The sequence below is a fragment of the Lasioglossum baleicum genome, chromosome 14 (genome assembly GCF_051020765.1).
Source record: "Lasioglossum baleicum chromosome 14, iyLasBale1, whole genome shotgun sequence".
In the NCBI taxonomy this organism is placed as follows: domain Eukaryota; kingdom Metazoa; phylum Arthropoda; class Insecta; order Hymenoptera; family Halictidae; genus Lasioglossum; species Lasioglossum baleicum.
Window position 1 is genome coordinate 9,527,996 of NC_134942.1, and position 19,561 is coordinate 9,547,556.

The 19,561-nt window shown below is 46.3% G+C and overlaps 1 protein-coding gene across 5 annotated transcripts in view; it reads left to right on the forward strand.

The window, feature by feature from the left end:
• LOC143215757 (uncharacterized) overlaps nt 1-4,132 on the forward strand; it is a 281,565-nt gene extending 277,433 nt beyond the window's left edge. For all 5 annotated transcript variants that reach the window (XM_076438167.1, XM_076438169.1, XM_076438165.1 and 2 more), the window contains 2 exons: nt 140-483; nt 1,568-4,132. In XM_076438167.1, coding sequence (XP_076294282.1) covers nt 140-483; nt 1,568-2,131 — 908 coding nt within the window. In that variant the 3' untranslated portion in view covers nt 2,132-4,132. The remainder of the gene's footprint in view (nt 1-139; nt 484-1,567) is intronic.
• Nucleotides 4,133-19,561: the final 15,429 nt, after the last annotated feature.

Here is a 19,561-nt window from a genome sequence, read left to right on the forward strand (position 1 = left end):
CTTTCAATTTTTTTTAATCAGGCCACCGCTTTAATCCAGTTTCCGGTAATCCAGCAAAATCCGCGGTTTAATTGACCGTAACGGGATATTTTCGAGTTATTTTATAATCGAGGGAAATTTAACGGCATTGTCCCCGCAGAGAATCCACTGCACTGCGATTGCGAGTCCCAGGAGCTATGGGAGTGGCTGCGCGATCACCAGAAGCTGGTAGGTGGCGGCGTGGGTCGGAACCGAGGCGGAGTTGGAGGATTGAGAATGAACGACATGGACAGCGGATTATTGAGGTGCGAACAGCCGCCGGAATTACGGGGGTTGGTGTTCCTGGACTTGGACCCGCACGCGTTCTGTTCCGCACCCCTCATCCTGAAGCTGGCGATCCAGGACATTCAGCCGTTCTCCGTGTTGGTCTCGTGGCAGAGCAGAAATCACTCGGGTATTAGAGGCTACCAGGTGGCCTACCATGCTTTGGACAATATCGACGAGGTACTATCCCCAAAACATCGCTCAATGTTTCGAACTTCTTAAGAGGGGAGACTCTCGTTTTCAGGATTGCAAGGGTGAGGGATGCGCCTTCTCATTTCTCGATAATGCAAAGATGGTTTTTTGATCTTTTAGCTAACGCTTTTGACTGAAAAATACTGATAAAACCCCATCTCTGCATTATCGAGAAATGAGAAGCCGCATCCCGCACCCTTACAATCCTCGAAACGCAACTCAACCCCCTTCTAACGCAAATCTACAGCACAGAATACTACTGGAAACAATTCACATGATTAAACATCAAAGTGTAAATCTTAGGTACGAAACACCAAAGATTCATGAATATTACGCAACATTACTAAACCAGTAATGTATTTATGATGAAATTTCCACTTATACAAAACTTTATTCTCTTCTAACAAGAAACACCTTGTGTTTTATAACATCTATGGTCATAAACATTGAATGTCAATTATTTTCTTACCATATGTATATGGTATACACCTGGATGTGTATTGTTGGAACAGGCATTTTGCCAATTTGAACTTACCGCCAAGAATCGATTCAACAACCTTCGATCATTGTGTCTGATTGGCTACGTCAATATACGTCGTTCCAATAGCTGTATGTTTTGCTTTCTCTCAACGGTCTTCACACATCTCAGTTCAATTCAGACCAGCATGGAAAACAGTCACTCAATTACACTCTTTTAAACAGTTATTTATACATAGCAACTACAATCAGTGTTTGCGTTCCCTTGCTAAATTTCTACTATATTCTTTTATTATATATTTCCAGACGCAATTCTCTTGATAATGATTCAAACCCGGATCGAAACGTTGAGAAGTTAATTATTGCAAATTTGCTTTGTCCGTATTACTGATCGAAACCGTGCGCCGAGAGCATATATCAATTTTCATCTACCCCCTTAAATACACACGGAATAGAATCGTAAATAATACGTATTGGTTCGCGTGATAAATGCACGAAATCGCGGCTGATAGATTTTGCAACAAGTAGAAACGAGGCTACCCACTTAACCATAAAACTGAAACTTCTTAACCGTAACAAATTCCCCAATTTCCAGACCAGAGCCAGGATCCTCGAGCCAGCCTCCCGCTCCACAAAGCTATCGAAGCTCCTGCCGAACAGTCGCTACCTAATCTGCGTGTTCGGGTTGGGCAACTGGGTGTCTCAGCATCTGGAGGAGGACACAGTGGAGCAGTTCAACTTCTCCAATCACGAGACCTTCGAGACCGTCTCGGACCTTCAAATGGCGGACAGCACAACCAGCCGTTGCACCGAAGTGAACACTCTAGAAGCACCTGAAGCGGTGATCAGCAGCGATGGTGCATCGATAGGGGACGCGGGCAGCGTGAGCAGCTTCCTAACAAGGCGATTAGGCTTGATAGTAGGCTGCTGCATGGGATTCGTGGTGTTCCTGCTGCTGGTGTCTGTCCTAGGCTACCTGAAGGTGAAGAAGCAACGCGAAACGGTGAAAAGGGAGCAACCGATTCCTCCGGAGTACATCTCGTACAGACATTTCAGCATACAGAGCGGCGAGGCTGGTCACGCAGCTCGACAAGCCAGCCAGGAAGGCCACAACTCGAACTTCATCAACAACGTGGGCAACACGAACCTGAACGTATGAGACAAGTCGAAAAACTCCCGACTCGTGGAGGTTTCGAACGTTTGAGCGTGCTGCAGACAAATAGACTGAAGCTCAGCGGCAAACGCGAAACACACCCGACTCGGTAGTTTACCCCAGGATCTATGGGGAACCCATGAAAACTCTTCAGTCCAGGGATCGCTGGAGCCCGGCACCACGGGACTCAGCAAAACGAAAAACTCGAGAGCGGTGCGCGTGTGAGAGTGCGACGATCGCGGACAGAATCGAGCATTTTTGTATTGTGATTTTCTACGCATCTTACCGAAAAACGATGACACTTGTGTGACAGTGAACCAGGGGATGGGGGGTGGGGACTCGAAGTCAACGACGCGAAAGACCTGTCTCGCTCTTGGGCGAAGACCTATGTGACAATTTACGAGCATGCGCGCGAGCGAGTCGCTCACGCGGAACAAGAGTCGCATTGTAGTTTCCAAATGGCTCGGGAAACCGCTTCGGACAATGCGACAAACGCGAAGCTTCGCGCGTTCTTGAACTTCCGATCGCCAAGGGGCCAGGACGCCCTGTCGCGTTTCGGCACACGACGTCGATGACGAATCGCGACGGGGAACGACGACCTTTTACACACGGGGCTGTAGGAGGTCTGGCAGCCGAAAAAATAAAGAAAACAGTTAGGCGACAATTTTCGACGACTCTTCATCTAGCGAACCAGTAGTTCAATTTATAGGATCATTGATTCCGCTTGTCTCGACGGTAGGGAGAGCAAACTCGCCAAAAAGAAACGGGGACACGTTGGATGAAACGGAGATACGTTCTACAGTATTTTATCGATAATTGTCCCCAACGCGGGTCCCCGTCAGGGATACTTTGACTTTTGCCGAACGTAGAAAAGGACAGCGGAGCTCCGAGAAGTATAAACATAACTAATCCAATAATAAAACTTTTGTATTTTTCATTATTTTTTGATAGGACTTTCACCATCATATTCGTGGCATTTTTCAAACGGAAATTATACCAAATATGATATAATTCCAATTACATTTACTTCTGTAATGAATAGACTGCGGATCTTTATGCATTCATGAAGAAGATGGTTGGGTGAAATATGAAACAGTAAAGGAGTAGGAGAATCTCAGAATATCGCGATGCTGTTTTTAGTGCAACAAAGCCATTAGGGGATGAAATCGATTTTTATTTTATTCCTGCTTCCCACGATCAGTGCGGAACATCTCTATTTTGCATAAAGATCCGCAGTCTATTCGTTACACAAGTAAACAACATCAGAACTCTATCATATTCGGTATCATTTCCATTAGAAGAATGCCACGAATACGTTGGTGAAAGTCTCATAAAAAACGTAATGAAAAATAAAGAGTTTTGTCATTGGATTAGAGTGGTGTCTCGCCGATATTGCCCCTCAAGGGGGTACACCGCGCAGGAGTGGGCATAGTTCTGGGCCAATTAAAAGCCAGACATTTGGGACATTTATTGATAAAATATCCTCGGAAAAGATCGCCGAGGATCCGCGAATAATTGTTGAATAGGGTGATTGTTATTCTCGCGACCCGCCGAAAGCGAGCGCTGGATATCGCGCGCTCTTCGCTGTACCATAGGCTATCCGCGGGTGTTATCAGGAACACATTCGAAATTAGATTCCGCGCTGTGTAATATCCAGCGAATTGCTGTTCAGCCGATACCGCCTGTCGGTGGAGTGGGGCGACGGGTTTATGGCGGTATCTCGTTGTCAGAGCGGCCAGTGAGTGTCTCTGTACGTATGTATTATTATATGTATGATTCGCAAAGAGAGAGAGAGAGAGTGTGTGTGTGTGTGTGTGTGTGTGTGAGAGAGAGAGAGGAGATGAGAGAATGGTGATAAACTGTGTGCTCGACGGGCGAAACGGAAAATAAACGCTCGATAGGTGTGCGTCGTTCTATCGCATCGCGGGAGATCTCAGATGTACCACACACTGTGTCATGTAATATATACGTACGTCACTGTAATAAAAATGCAACTTCTTTTTTAAATGGCTGTTTCATTCTCACCTCCCACGAGTCTCTTGTTCGTAGCATTTTATTTATCGACTAAGGTTCGAGTATAATTGAGATCACCGTTTCAGTTCAAGTAGTATAGGTCGACCACGATTCAGACTTACCTCGCAGCAGAATCAATTTGTTCGTTTTATCGTTCCAGCAGTTTTCAACCCTTATCGACTTTCTCCCTCGCTGTTTCACCCTCCCGATCTCTCGTTCGTCTGAAAACAAAGAGTCTTTCTCGTTGTAGATGTCAAACAGGTTTGCTTGCGATCGGAAATTGAATCCACTGAATCGTGAATATTTTGCGTTAAATGGTACGGGTCAGTCACTGGACCTTGTATTAGGTGTAGAAATTAATTCGCGGCTCTTAGAATTGATCGACTGATTTATAATTTTGTGTTAATGCCAGCTTTTATTGTTTGTTTTATTGTCAACAAGCCATATACAGTGTGACGGAACTTACTTTAGTAAGTAAGTATGAAGGGAAAGGAAAAGCTACGAATTACTTTTTGCACCTGATAATTTGCATAAAGATGCGACAGCTACATTCTGCCGAATAATTCAAATTACACCTCGTAAACGTAAAAATAGGATTTTTGAGAAGTGAGAAGGCGCATGTCGCACCCTTGTAATCGTGGAAGCGTGTACACCTCCTCAATCGATTCGAGTGCTTTATCGCTTGGTCCGGTATCGTTTTTCCTATGTGCCGCAGACCCTTTCGGCCTCTGGTTCCTTCGTAAAAACCAATATGCCTCTCTGTGCGCTGTCTGCCGGCGTCAAACAGCGGCGCGCATAACAAGGTATCGCTATAACTCGAGATCAGAAAGGCTCGAGTCTAAAGTTTCCAAGCGGAGTGTCGGCGTTCCACCCTAGAATGGGCTGCAGCGGACTAATCTAATCGCAACACGGCCGAGGTAATCTTAAACGGTACTCGTCTGACGCGGACCGTCGTCGGGGTTCAAAGTGTTCCAGCGGGACGGTGGAATGTTGCCCAGACAGACGTAGTCGCGTGGAGGGTAATCGGAATCCGTAAAAGACGCGGTTCTCTGAACTATTCTAGCGGGACGCGCGGCCTGGCTCTCTGCGCTGTCCTTTCCACAGGGCAGGACCGGTTCTCCGCGGCTCGCATAAATTTCCCAACGTCTCGACGAAACGCTTCCCGTCCGCTTTATCGTATTTCCTTGCAATTAACCCCACCCGAGGCCGGCCTGACGCCGCGCCGTTCTACCCAGCGAAAGAGACGGCGTCCTGCATATTTCATTCGGCCCTGGCGCGGAGAAAAGGACGCTATCTCACTCGCTCTCACTGTATCTCGCTCTATCCTGCTCTCTTTCTCTCAGACTCGCCTTCTACCCAACGTGGAAAGAACGGTGACCCGTGTGGCCCCGACGAATCGAAATTCGAAGTTCCGGGCGTGACCACCGCCGCTAGAGAAAGAGGTCCTGACACCTGGACCTGACCCAGATTTTACCCGGACCTCCCGGGTAATTCTAGATCAGCGATTATGTTCCTCGGAAATGCGGCTAATTCTTCGTGGACACCATTACATTCTCAGTTTCTCGATACATTGTTCCCGGCAGAAATAGATGGATAATTCTGCCGGTAAGCTGGCACACACGTTTCTCTCATTTCCTGTGGCGGTTCGGCTACGTATTCAATTCATAGAACCAGCAAACTGTGTCGAAACAGTTTCGTAAAATATTTAAAAAAACAAAATGAAGAATATACACAAATGTTGAATAAAAAGAGTAGGACGGCGTACGCAATGATTTACGGATCCTTTTGAATGGGAAACGGAGCGTATTGCGTTGTGTTGCTTGCGAGCCCAGCATGAGGCGGTTCGAAACAATACGACGGTCGTAAAAAATAGGGATTGAGTTACGTTCGAGTTAACAGCTGTCTGCACCGAAGGTTTTCCAGGCGCGCGCCGTTGAAAACATCGCTGAAAAAAAGGCTAGGATTTTCGGCCGGGCAGCGGTTGCCCTCCGCCGACACGGGAATTTGCCTGTGCACAGAGGACGCGAAATTGCTTGGGGAAAAATCCAACGAAAACATGAACGAAAGTCACGCACAACGCGGCCGCATTTTTCTCGACTGATCCGCTGGCCAAGCGTCGCTCGTTCTGCCTTTTAATCTCTTTTAACACGTGCGCTTTGGCTCGACCGTCGCCGCCGCGACCCGAATGAGGCTCATTAATCGCTGCACGAAACGTGCGGACGCATTTCGCGCACATTTCCCGCTGAAACTCGCGATTTTTGACGGTGTCACGCCGGAAAACAGTATATTATCGTCTCGCTAGCCGTACCGAGCTTTATTTATGCGTTGTTATTCCGTTACACCCTGCGAATCTGTCTGAGAACGTTCGCACATTCGTGCGAATCCCAGAGAAATTTGTTTGAGCCTTTTGTCTGGCTTGTAGGGGACATATACTACTTGTGCCTCGAATTATTGACACGTACTACTTGTCTGACTAATGAACAACCTTCAGTACCAGTCAGAACAATAACCGAAGAATGCAACGTGTCGGAGTCAAGTGAAATATCGGTTCGTGTCTGTTGTCGGACAGTTTCGCCGAACTTGTTCGTCGAGAAGTAGCTTTCTGTTCGCAGTCTGACCATCGGCAGCCTCGAACTACACTCGGAGTGTACACAAGTTTCGGGTCGCGTGGAACAGCCCTGTTGTCGCAAACGGCCGCGGCACGGTGTAACAAGCGGACGCGACGGAAAGAATCGGGAAACAGTGGCCGAAAGAAGCTCTTTCAGGCTCCCGACACTTTAGAAGCGACGGGATGAAAGGGGAAACGAAGGAAAAACATCGCGCCGGTTACGGGACCGAGTCGAAGAAACGCGGAGGAGAAGAAGGGCAGAAGGAGCTGCTTTCAAGGCAGCTTGCGAGTCACATTAAACGCGAATCGGGAGCTGCTTGAAAAAAACCATGCGCGCGTGAGTGCCACCACGGTGGTAAGTATCTCCTTTTGACGGTGACAAATACACCGAGCGTCTTCGGGTACGAGTATCCGCTAGCCTCGCACACGGGACCGTTTACGTTGCCGTTGGGAGAAATTCTTTTTTACTATGTCTCCGACCGAAAGACATACTCGATCGTCTGATAGCTCCTTGATCGGATCTCGAGGAACACTTCAAAGTCCCTTTGCCCGAGTGCATTCCGCAGGAACGCCGACTCTCAGGGCTCTGAGGTTACAACGTATTTCGTGGACGCTCAAACGGGCACCAATTACATCCACAACGATGCCGCAGAGCAGCGCTTAAACTCATCCCGCCTGGCCGGCATTGCATTAATAACGTTACCTGTTACTATGCTATTTTTCCAAAATATTTATGCTTCTTGTTCGAAGAAGATTTAGCTGCACCACTTTTCTTACCAACAATCAGGTTACACTACTTGTCTGACCAAAATCAATCTATATCACTGTTCTGACCAAACATCGGCTACACTACTTGTCTCATGAACGATTTACTGCACTATTTGTCTGACCAAAAATCAAGCTACACCACTTGTCTCACAGTGATCTAATTATGCTTCCTTTTCGACAAAACTCCTTTTACACAACTTGTCTGATGGATGATTTACTGCACTACTTTTCCGATCAAAATCATTCTACACCACTTGTCTCATAGTGATCTAATTATGCTTTCTTTTCTGCAGAACTCCTTTTACACAACTTGTCTGATGAATGATTTACTACACTACTTGTCCGATCAAAATCATTCTACACCACTTGTCTGGCAGTGATCTAACTATACTTTCTTTTCTGCAGAACTCCTTTTACTCTACTTGTCTGATGAATGATTTACTGCACTACTTGTCCGATCAAAATCATTCTACACCACTTGTCTGGCAGTGATCTAACTATACTTTCTTTTTTGCAGAACTCCTTTTACACAACTTGTCTGATGAATGATTTACTCGCAGCACTTGTTTGATTAAAAACCGACCAATACTCCAGGAGGACGATAGAGGAAGGAGTCTCGTCGCCATTAGTCGGATATATTAAACCCCATAAACTTGAACCCTACGGTGCTCAACGACCAGGACAAGGGTAAAAGTGAATTGAAGGCGATCACGTTCCCCAATGTCGCGGCTACGGTCTAAATCCTCTTCTTTCGGAAGTTAGAAGTAATTCTTCCCTTTGACCAGCTGCGACGTCAGTTAAATCGGTTCCTTTTCAACCAAGGAATCGAGGCTGTGCGGAACGGAAGGACCACAGAAATTTTTTCCAGAGATCTTTGTTCGCGTCCAAGGCTCCGAACTTCCTTTCAGAAACAATTCCCGTATCCAGCGGACGGCACACTAATGCACCGGCCGATTGCCGTCGCGACGGTCCGCTGCTTCTGCCAACTATTTTAGCACTTCGAGTGCCTCGCGGATCGATAGTAACCCGGACCGTTTTCCACGCGCCACCACATAATTCTCCCCTTCACAATTCCGATTACGTCCGAGACTTTTACCATTTTATGGAGGGGGAATCGAATCCGACGCCCGGAAAGTCTCCGGCCACTGAGATTACCTAACCGGGGAGTCACGTAGTTTATGCATTACCGTCGCGAGTGCGAAACGGCCCCGCTCGGCTGTAGATTTCAATTTTTTCAAATTGACTTTAGTCTTTTGACAACGATCAACTCTTCTGGACTCCACTGGAACACTTTCAACTTTATTCAACAAACATTTTCGCATACTATGTGTGACGCGTAATCGATTTCGACGAAAATTGTGGAAAATTTCCGAGGGTAATTCAAAGTTTCAGAGCGTAGCAGAGGCGACTGTAATTTCGTGGGTATCTGGTGCCGCAGACCGGGGCGATAGCGGGAACCGGGTGAGCCGGAATTAGTATTAAGAGAGACTGATTAGAGTCCCCAGGTTGCCATCAGTTTATCAGCGGGTGCCAGATAATATCTTGGCGTCCGTGTCCCCGTTCCGGTAAGTGTATTAGCTCCGATGTAGAGGGGTGTCGAATTCCGCGGCGACTTCCGTGGCTCCGTCGCAACAGCGACAAGTTAGACCGTCGAATTTGATCGATGGCCTCTCTTCCCCGGTTCGGAATGCGAAATGGTGGGAGCGAATGCTATTTCGCAAGCAGCACGTGCACCGGCACGATTAAGTCTCCGAGAGGACGGAATTACACTTCCACCGGTAAGACGGATACGATCCGCAGGCAGGAACGCGGTCCCAGGATCCCTGGTTCGCAGCAGCGTTACATGCACGATTTGCGCCGCCGTGTTCCGCGAATGGAAACCGGCGAGGCAGGACTAGATTGTCGATAGCGGCGGAGAGGGTGAACAGGGACGACGAGAACACGGTCTTGTTTCCGGTTTTTGCGATCGGGCCAGCTGCCGAGGACATGCGACCCTCCGCGACGGAACAGCTTCACCGTCGAACGTAAATAATTCCCCCGCCCTACACGGTTTACTCTTGCAATATTAGTTTAGTGTTATTGGATTTGCACACTCGTCCGCAAATATGCTCGCCAACACCGCTAGTCACGGACAAACGAAAAACTAATTGTGTTGTCACTCGCCATTTTACGCTGTGTTCCACTTTGTAGAACGTTTTATAGTCCACTTAAATAACCCCCTCCATTCGGGCGACAATGGTTGGCCTGCCAGGCTTGTGTGAACTCGCGTCTGATCTGTGATCGATCTGTTCTACTTGCTCCATTGTCATTCTACCCGCGCTGTTTGTCGGATATTCTGCAGTGGTATCATTTGTGGATCTTAACATTATTAATACGCCGTGAATTTTTACGAATTTAGGGCGAGTGGGGATGTATAAAATTCATGGAAGGCTATATTAATTGTGTTGCCCCTCGCCATTGTTTGTTTCGCTTCATTTTGTAGAACGATTTAGTCCATTTAAATAACCCGCTCCATTCGAGCGACAATGGTTGGCCTGCCGGATTTGTGTGTGCTCGCGTCTGATCTGTGGTCGATCTGTTCTACTTGCTCGATTGTCATTCTATCCGCGCTGTTTGTTGGAACTTCGGCATTGGTATCATTTGTGGATCTTAACATTATTAATACGCCGTGAATTTTTACGAATTTAGGGCGAGTGAGGATGTATAAAATTCATGGAAAATTATATTAATTGTGTTGTCCCTCGCCATTGTTTGTTTCGCTTCATTTTGTAGAACGATCTAGTCCACTTAAATAACCCGCTCCATTGTCGGGACTATCTGTTGTTTGATCTGATCTGTGGTCGATCTATTTATCGGAAATTCCGCATTGGTGTCATTCGTGGATCTTCACTTTATTAACAGACCGTGAATTTTTATGAATTTAAGAGAGATCGCATCCGCATAGAAATTGATAGTATATTTTATGTTCCTCGAGTTTGCTATCCCAATAAAATGCGCTATGAAAATTAGAATTTCCACAGCATTCGTTTTACGATATTGGCGCGACCAGGTCAATATTACAGAGGAATAGCTGCGAAAGAAATTCGAGCAACCGTGTTCTATGGACGTTGGCCAGCGTTTGCAACAAAACCCGGCTGTCCTGGCAGCTGGCGTTGATCTGTGAAAGCCAGCCTATAAAATCGACCCGAGCTCCGAGGGAAGAAAAAAAGCCGAACCGTGGAAAGCGGCTCTCGAAATGTTTACAGTACCTGTAGCAGTTAAAAATCACGATTTGATTTCGCGCCCGCGATACACCACTCGAGAAAGCTTTTTCTTCCTGGTTCTCTCCCTCTCTCTCTCTCTCTCTCTCTATCCGGAACGAGTAGTCGAAGTTGTGGCCGCGGAATTTCGGCTCGTAAACAAAAAACGAGTTAACAAGCTTGACAGGCCAATTTCCAAGAGCGGGACCTCGGTTAAATAAAGTGTAGCCGAGCAGAAGTTCAGCGGCGAGATCCACGTGGATTAACGGCTCAGCCGTCAATTAAACTTCATCAAGCACTTAAACCGAATTCGAGGAATTGTCATTAGGTGCCGAGAACGCTGATGAGTTCTCCTTAAACTGCCAGCAGGATAGAAGATGACGGTCGTCGGCATCGTTCGGGTCCTGCACGCGAAAGATAATTGCGGTTTCTATGTCGAGCGTCGTTCATCTCCATGTCAAAGATAACCATGAACGATCCTGCAGCTTCTACAGATTTTATTTCGAAGATATATGGACCAATGACAGTTTACAGTCTACCGGTGACGTATTCAAGTGTTATCGCAACTACCATTACTCTCGCGTTCGACCACAAAATATCAAAAGCTCGGTTTGAATCAAGTTCTGTCGTCGAACGGCTGTATTATCCGTTTTCGAGCCAGAGAAAGAGACCGGCAATTGGATATTCTTTTCTGGACCGGTTAGTATAGCGGCTCCATTGTTCGTCATAATAATCGGGATTTGTATATCCGGCCCGTAACGCAAAACGATAACGAACGGCGTATAGTTACCGTAAATCCCGGATGCAAATTTTCCGATGGAACTGGGACGAGTCCGAGACAATAGGTTAACAATACGACGCGAGCGTTGTTCGCGTTATTAAATCTCGCGGTCGGCGCTCGCATAATTCCGGCAACGCCGCGATTAATATGTACCTTCGCTAATAATAATCGATCTCATAAAATGTCCCTGAGAGAACAAAAGTGTTGTTATCCTCTCGCTGTCATTTTTATCTTCGATGCTTTACTTTGATGTCTGACTAGTGGCGAGTCTCCTTGTCCGACCGAAGCATGTTTCCACTGATTTAACCCTTAACTGGGCGCGCCTATAAACTGACGTCAGTAGGCGCACGGGGTCATTTCTGCCCATTTTCAAATAATTTCAACAGTGAATGAAAATTTTCAAAACTAAGTAGACAAATTTCATGATAAACACGAAGGGAACATCATTTTCGAGGATTACATGAAGTATGGAATTTGTGCTTTTAAAACTGGAATAGTTATACAGGGTGTGTCTAAAAATGTTTTAATAATTTTTCATTAAAATTACGTTTGCACAAAATTTTCAAATTTGAGGTCATTTCCAGGTCATAGTGTAGAACACTATTAAATTCGTCTCGACGTCAGAAACAATCCCATGATGTCCAAAGCATGTGGTGCCATTTAAAAAAGTCAGGGTGACCTTTACTTTTTTACGTAAAAGGCATTTTTTCAGATTTAAGAATATGCGAACATGTAGCTCACCAAGTACTGAGAAACTTCTGTCTAAAACATTTTTTAATTACATTACCGGAAATAGTGTTGTATAAAGCTCGAGTCTTCGAAGCTCCAGAGCTCAGTCTTAAAGACTAAGTTTCTACAGAAGAACACTTTAAGACTGAGTTCTGGAGCTTCGAAGACTCGAGCTTTATACAACACTATTTCCGGTAATGTAATTAAAAAATGTTTTAGACAGAAGTTTCTCAGTACTTGGTGAGCTACATGTTCGCATATTCTTAAATCTGAAAAAATGCCTTTTACGTAAAAAAGTAAAGGTCACCTTGACTTTTTTTTAAATGGCACCGTATGTTTTGGACATCATGGGATTGTTTCTGACGTCGAGACGAATTTAACAGTGTACTACACTATGACGTGGAAATGACCTCAAACTTGAAAATTTTGTGCAAATGTAATTTTAATGAAAAATTATTAAAACATTTTCCGGAAATGCCTAAGAAATGGTGATATAACTTAACGAACACACTCTGTATACTATTTTATACCACTCGGGGTCAAATTGACTCCATGCGCCCAGTTAAGGGTTAAACGGTGTTACGCTTATCCTATCGAATGCGTCATCCCATTAACCAATAATATCACGCGCCATTTGATCCCGTTAATAATGCACGAGTCCACGAGATCCATTACGCTCAATCTTGTAATTAGCCTGTGGAGCTTCTAAATTAAATAATCTCGGAGAAACGTTTACAAGAAGGCTCACGAAAATTCTACCGAGGATTAAGAACGAACTTCCCTTAAACTTCGAGCTTCGTCCGGACGAGCGTTCTACGTCGGAAGAATTAGTGTGGGTAGTAATTAGCGCTAATACAGGCGTCGGGAACGGAATTGCTAAATAGGAAAGTGGTCGAGATCTTGAAGGGGGAGCTCGCGGTATCGAGGCAGCGCGACGGTCCGCTTCAATTTGCTCCGCGGTGAGAGCTTGCAATCTTCATTCGCGACACGCCGGGAATTACGATCGACCCGACGTTGTACGATCAGCGGAACACCTTTTTTACGGAGCCATTAAAAAATCGCGAGTAACGCTCCCGCGCAAATTGTTTGTCTTTTATTTTTTTCAATGCGAAACGCTTAACCAGATTGCGGATTTTATGCATTTATGGAGAAAATGAGTGGGTGCCATTTGAAACAGTGAAAAAGTTCGAATGATCTAATAACGTCGATCTAGTGTTCTCAGCTTGTTATGATTATTAGAGTGAGTATTAAGCGTCTACCTGACTCCAGTCTCTTGCAAATGATGCAGACAATTTTCATTTTGCAGAAAAACTTCACCTTGTTGTTTCATCGATCATTTACCGCTGTGTCGATTCAACACCGAAGAACAGATTCAGTTCGTGAAACGAGGGTGGGACGAGGGTTAATAACGTCGCTTCTGCGAGAACTGGCTGCGAAACGGTGCGTTTGGAAAATACGATAGTTTCTTCGGGAGAAACATATCCGTACACGCGGCCCGGAGAATTCGTCCCGGGAGACCGGGCCGATAGCTCTGTCAATTTATCGCGACAGAATGTTTTTGTTTCGGCCCCGGGAACCGAAAACGTAGAAATCGTATTTCATGCTGCCGACAGTTTGTCGATGTTTCTCCGCGGCAAAAATCCTCGGGAATCTGTTTAAAATACGGGGGGTGGGGTGCCTACCGATAAGCCTGATAATCGCTGAATCTGATCCGGGCCAAGATGGCGTACGCCTGGGTAGCACGGTGGCACGCGGTTCTCGTAAATCGGATTCCCTTCGGCGTCGCCATAATTCAACCGAGCCGCTCTTATTATTTGCAACGGATAAAAATCCCCCCGACTTTTTAATCTTTCCGTAAGCCGTCCTCTCGGATTATCGGGCCGCTCGGGCACGATTAAACAGAGAGGGAAAAGTAGCAACAACAGAGAGAAAAAGCGTGACAACGATCCGCGGGTGTTATATTAAAAACTATTCCCCTGAAAGCGTCTCGTCGGGGAGGGATAATATTTAGTTGGCCATTACGGAGCGCGCGGCCCGAAGCGCAGATTATGCGCATCGCCCTAGATATTGTCCCCGGGAGGAAATTAAATGGAATAAAATCCTCGGCGACCTATCCGCCCGGATTACGTAGTCGGAAGCGGGAAAAGGAAAGGGCACCGAAAATCGTGAGGCGCTTATGAAACGAGTTACGCCCGTCAAATCGTTGCGAGAGGCCCTTCTCAGCTTGCTAGAAACCTGCCGCGAAACTCTGAATTAACAATAAGCTTTGTATTCATAGTAATTAGCTAATTAGTCGAAATTGGAAGGCTGCGGTGGGACATTGTAACAGCGGTTGCCTCTTCCCCTGATTTCTATAATTTTAATATACATATTTAAATCGCAATCATAAATGCATTAATAAGTAACACATATTAATGAATGTTTCAACACGGTGGAGCGTTTCAATGTAATTCTTGGTTGAACCGAATGTAGGTTAAAGTTCAGTTAAATTAGATGTCGCGACTTGTTAAATTCATTGAAATAGTTACGAGCGAATTTGTCGACACTCGATGGGTTGGATCGAAGCTTAACCCCTTGCCTTACGATATCGAGTCAGACTCGTGATGAACACTCTGAATGGAGTCTGATAAATATGTATGCTATGTACAGATATTGGAGAACATATCTCGAGAAATTAAGAATTACAAGAAACAGTTCGACTCACTGAAATCGCAAAGTAAATCGTAGGGCAAGGGATTAAGGAATGCAGATCGAGTTCCGATTCGCCCGGGCGACAAAGAGTAACGACCCATTCAATACAGACTTAGGATCCCGCATTCAACTCGTGCATAGCATCCGCGAACCAATTTCTCTCTCGAAACTGTACTTAGCCTCGCGGATTAGATCCGCATCAAGTTCGAGCCAGATTTCTGTCGTCGCGATACTCTTGATTCTACAAACAAGCACGCGCACGCCCTCGCGCCAACTTCGCACACGAAAATAATGGCGTTTCCCCCCGCCCCTCGGCCACGCGTAATTGTCTCTCCGCTCGGTTTCGTAACAAGAAAACGCCCGGCAAGATAAATCGATGGCGTAACACGATACATTGTATGGAATCTCTGTAATAACCTGTGCTCGTGAAAGCTCGCGCGGTCGCGAATGCACTTCGAATGCGGGCCCCACCAGCTTAATGCAACTTCGCCGGAACTGCCGCGACTCGGTTGAATAACAGCCCGTGGTCGGAAACGTTTCGCCGGATGAAATTCCTGTTACGCGATTTTTCCACCACCACCCCCCCCCCCCCGGCCCGGTGAACATTTTTTTCCCACCGTGCTTCCAATTTCTTGCTGTTGCGCCGGCAACCGGCGCCCAGCACAAAACCCCGCGTTGCCACCGGGAATTACACGTGGCGCTGTCACGGAAACGTTGCACACGATTGTGCAGACAATTACGCGCGGAGTGGACCGCTCCAGGTGTCTCTGGAAATTTATCAACCCCGCCACGGTCTCGAAAAAAGAGATCGCCATTTATCGGAGTGGCTTTGACGCGCGAAATTTTACCGTGATTCAGGATGCTCGTACTCCCTCAACATCCTCGTCCTAGATCCGAAAGGATCCGTCCAGAGGAGCGCACTCGTTCCGTCAAGATATCAATTTTAGTTACTGAATTAATTAGGCGTGCTAAGCTGTTTTCTCCATATATCAATTTTAATTACTCGGAGAGATATTTCATTCGTTAATTTTGCACTCGAAAATGAAACATTTCTTCCGACCTAGATTAATTCCATTCTACATAATTTTGTTTATTTTGTATATATGAAATTGATATAATACTTAAAATAATGTGAACAATATTTTGAATAACGGTGCAGTACTTTTTAGTGACGGCTCAGAGTCAGCATTCGAGTGCTGAGGGTTAAGTATATTAATTCCTTTTGAATCCACGCGGATCGACGCTCGAAAGCGCACGAGGGTTGACGCGAGCGATTTCTCGAAGACAGCTCTCGAAACGAGAGATTCTTTTATGGGATCGATCGTTCGGAACGCGCGATACGCTATAAATCGTATCCGGGCGTCTATATGCAGCGATCGTTGCGGAATCTTTTGGACCGAACTGGAGAGCATCCAAATTCTAGGAAGACATTCCCCATACGCCGCCAGACCGCGTGCGGAGGGGATTTTATTGATGACGAATGACAGGAACCAGGCACCTGGCGAATCGGCATAAAAAGATACCCGTTCAACGATCTCCAGCTGCCCGACGACGGATCATCGATATTTTATACGTCGATTTAGGTATGAAGGGATTTTCGTCCTCCCTTTTTCGAACAGCCGCCGGGACGGATTATCCCGTCCTCGTCTCAGCCATCAGCCAAGAAATGATTCGAGAAGAAGACAGCCACTGAACCCGCTGACACGGGATTATGCTCGAGCATTTCTCCCCGGCGTGTTTTGAAAGACGCCCGATCAAATTGAAGTCGTCTGGTGCTCGTTCCACTCATTCCGTTAGGAGACGACGCTTAAGACGTCGTCGCCATTCAATTCCTGCTCGTTTCGAGCAATCTCCAGCTGTTTAGACGGTTCATCGAATTTATACTGCGAGCCGCGCGAATATCCATTCGCGAAATGTCCACCGCCGTTCACGACTGTCGATCGATCATTCCGTAAAATTAAATCGTTCCGTACACTCGACCAGCGTCGAAACATTCGCCACCAATCATCACTCATCAGACCAAAACGCTGCTATTATTAAACGGTAATTTGAAGCTTCGATCGGACCGGTGCGACGCTTCTTTCCTCGCTTTTTGATCGACCATTGTCATTCCCCGGTGTGCTTTTCGTTTCGGTGTCGAGGTACAGTAAGTCCTCGACTTGGGCGGTTAATTCGCTGAGAGATTATTAATACAATATGATTTGTACATACTCTATGTGAAAATTCAAATGATCAAACTATGTTCATGGAAAATTGGTCACTCAGAAATAGCTGAATGCCTACGCTGTACACAAGCAAACACTTATCTTCCCTTCGTGCTTATCGCAATTCGTGCCGTATGATAACGGATAACTCGAGCAAAAACAGAAATCCCCATTCGATTTCGTTCACGTCCGGAGTAGTTTACAGCATCGGCTGACTCGCGAGATTCCGGATAAAACGGGGAAGACCGAGGCGCTAACTCGGCAAACAATCTCGCCAACAAAAGTTTTGCCCGATCGGTTCGTAATCACATTCGATCACAGCATCGCAGATGCCGGGAGCGCGACGCAGATTTGATTTCAAGTAGCTAGCGAGAATCCGATCCGAGCGTGTTATAGTTCTGGGAAACGAGCCCGACCCATCCTGCCCGAAGTTCGCCAGCCAAAGTTTCTTGTCCCGGCAATAAGAGGTTGCGAAAATCGTGGCCGGGTTGTCCATTAGGCGAAATCGATGCGACACGAACGGGTATTAGGTTTCTGCTGGGTATCGTCACCGGGCGAAAACGTTCGCCGATATCTATCTCGGCGGGAGGCGAGAAGTTTCCGCGATTCCGCGGAATCTATCGCGCCCGGGGCCGGCGATTTGCGATTTGAACGGAAGTGGGTGATACGCGCGTGGCTGAGTGGTAAAGGAGGAGAGGCGAGAGAGGCGAGCCTCGACGCCTCGTCACCACGAACTTGTAAAATCAATTATCGGGGGCTCGCGAGAACGCTGGAGAAACCGATTTCGCAGGAGATCGCGGCCGGCGACGAAGATCGATTCGATGCCAGACGGGGAAAAAGCGTCCAGACAGAACGGAATTGCGATCCGATCGAGCGATTCTCCCGCCCTGCAATCGGGCTACCTGGAATTCCAAGAGCATTTCGAAGATAAGCTTTTTTTTCGAGCCGTTCGCCGGGCGCGATAGGTTTCTTTTCAACCACTTCATCACCGAACACGCTTTTCACCTGGTACACCTGACTTTTCCCGACGTTTCTCGTCGTGTAAACGATTTTCCAATTTTTAATAGCTCGCCCACACGATTTCCGCGGTTTCCTAGAAGAGCCTGAGGTTTCTGATAGCCGTGGAATTTCCTTCGATTTCTGCGGTTTAACGTTAGAGCTCTGTAGACGTGACGAAGTCATTTTGATTTACATTTAGATTTGGGTGCCGCGTTAGATTCAACTTCGCATGCATTTCTCTTATCGACAACGGATCTCGGAATCGTTCCAGTCGCTCCTGGATCCGATAAATTTGGCAGCCGGCTACACACCGTTCCTGTCACCGGCGAAGAATGCGGGCTGCTGAAGGCGGCTTTCCGTCGGGCAAAGTCGCTGCAGTAGCTCTTACAGGAATTACTCGGCGGATCGCGATAAGAACCGTGTGTCTGATACCGGGAGAAACGTTCGGCAACGTTCGCTCGAGTTCTATCGATAGTCGTCGTGCTGCACTGCACCGGTACATATGCTATCGATGCCGGACCCTAACCGAGTATGCACAAATTCCCCTTCGAGCGGGAAATAGTTTGCACGGTGCACCATAAGTGAAATACTTCGCACAGGTTCGATACTAGAGCTTGCAATCCCGCGCCATTTTCAGTCGGCTATTAATTGTTGTATCCCCTAGGTTGCTCCTCAAGTCGTTATAAAGATGTCCTGTAAAAAGCTTGTTCAGCCTAGAGGCTGAAAGCGTAAACGCGTTTAGAGTAACTTATTTTAGGTTAGTTATTATTAGACTGCGGATTTGATGCATTTATGACAAAAATGGACAAGTACCATTTAAAGCAGTGGACATGATAAAAATACTCAAGGACATCGAGGTATTAGTTTCAGTTGAATAGGATAATTAAAAGAAGAATACCATTTTTATCTGGCTCCGGTGTTCTGCAATCAATGCGAACATTTTTTATTTTGCATGAAGCTATTATCGACGCTACACCGACATAGTTCATCTCGCGCGTCGTCATTCGCATCACCCCTGTTCAAGAAATGTCCACCACCTTAAAGTGAAATTTTCTGATCTGTAGAACACATGTTCCATGAAAATCAATTATTTAACCCTTGTATTTCTTTCAACAATTTGTCAATGTTCCTCTACAAACTATTACTCTCTGAATGTCCGTTCTTTACTCGCTAATATATTAATTTATAGTCTCACAATGAGAATTTCTGCAAACGCGTTGAATACAGAAGTGTTTTAAACAATCTATACATTTTGGTTGACTACGCAAGGGTTAAAAACCCGTTTCCGATGACTCCACCCACGCACACGCGTCATGATAATTGACGTGGGACTAGCGCCATTGATCGCGGAAATTCGGAATGCAATCGATCGACGAAAGTGGCGTTTACGCAATTAAGTGGGGA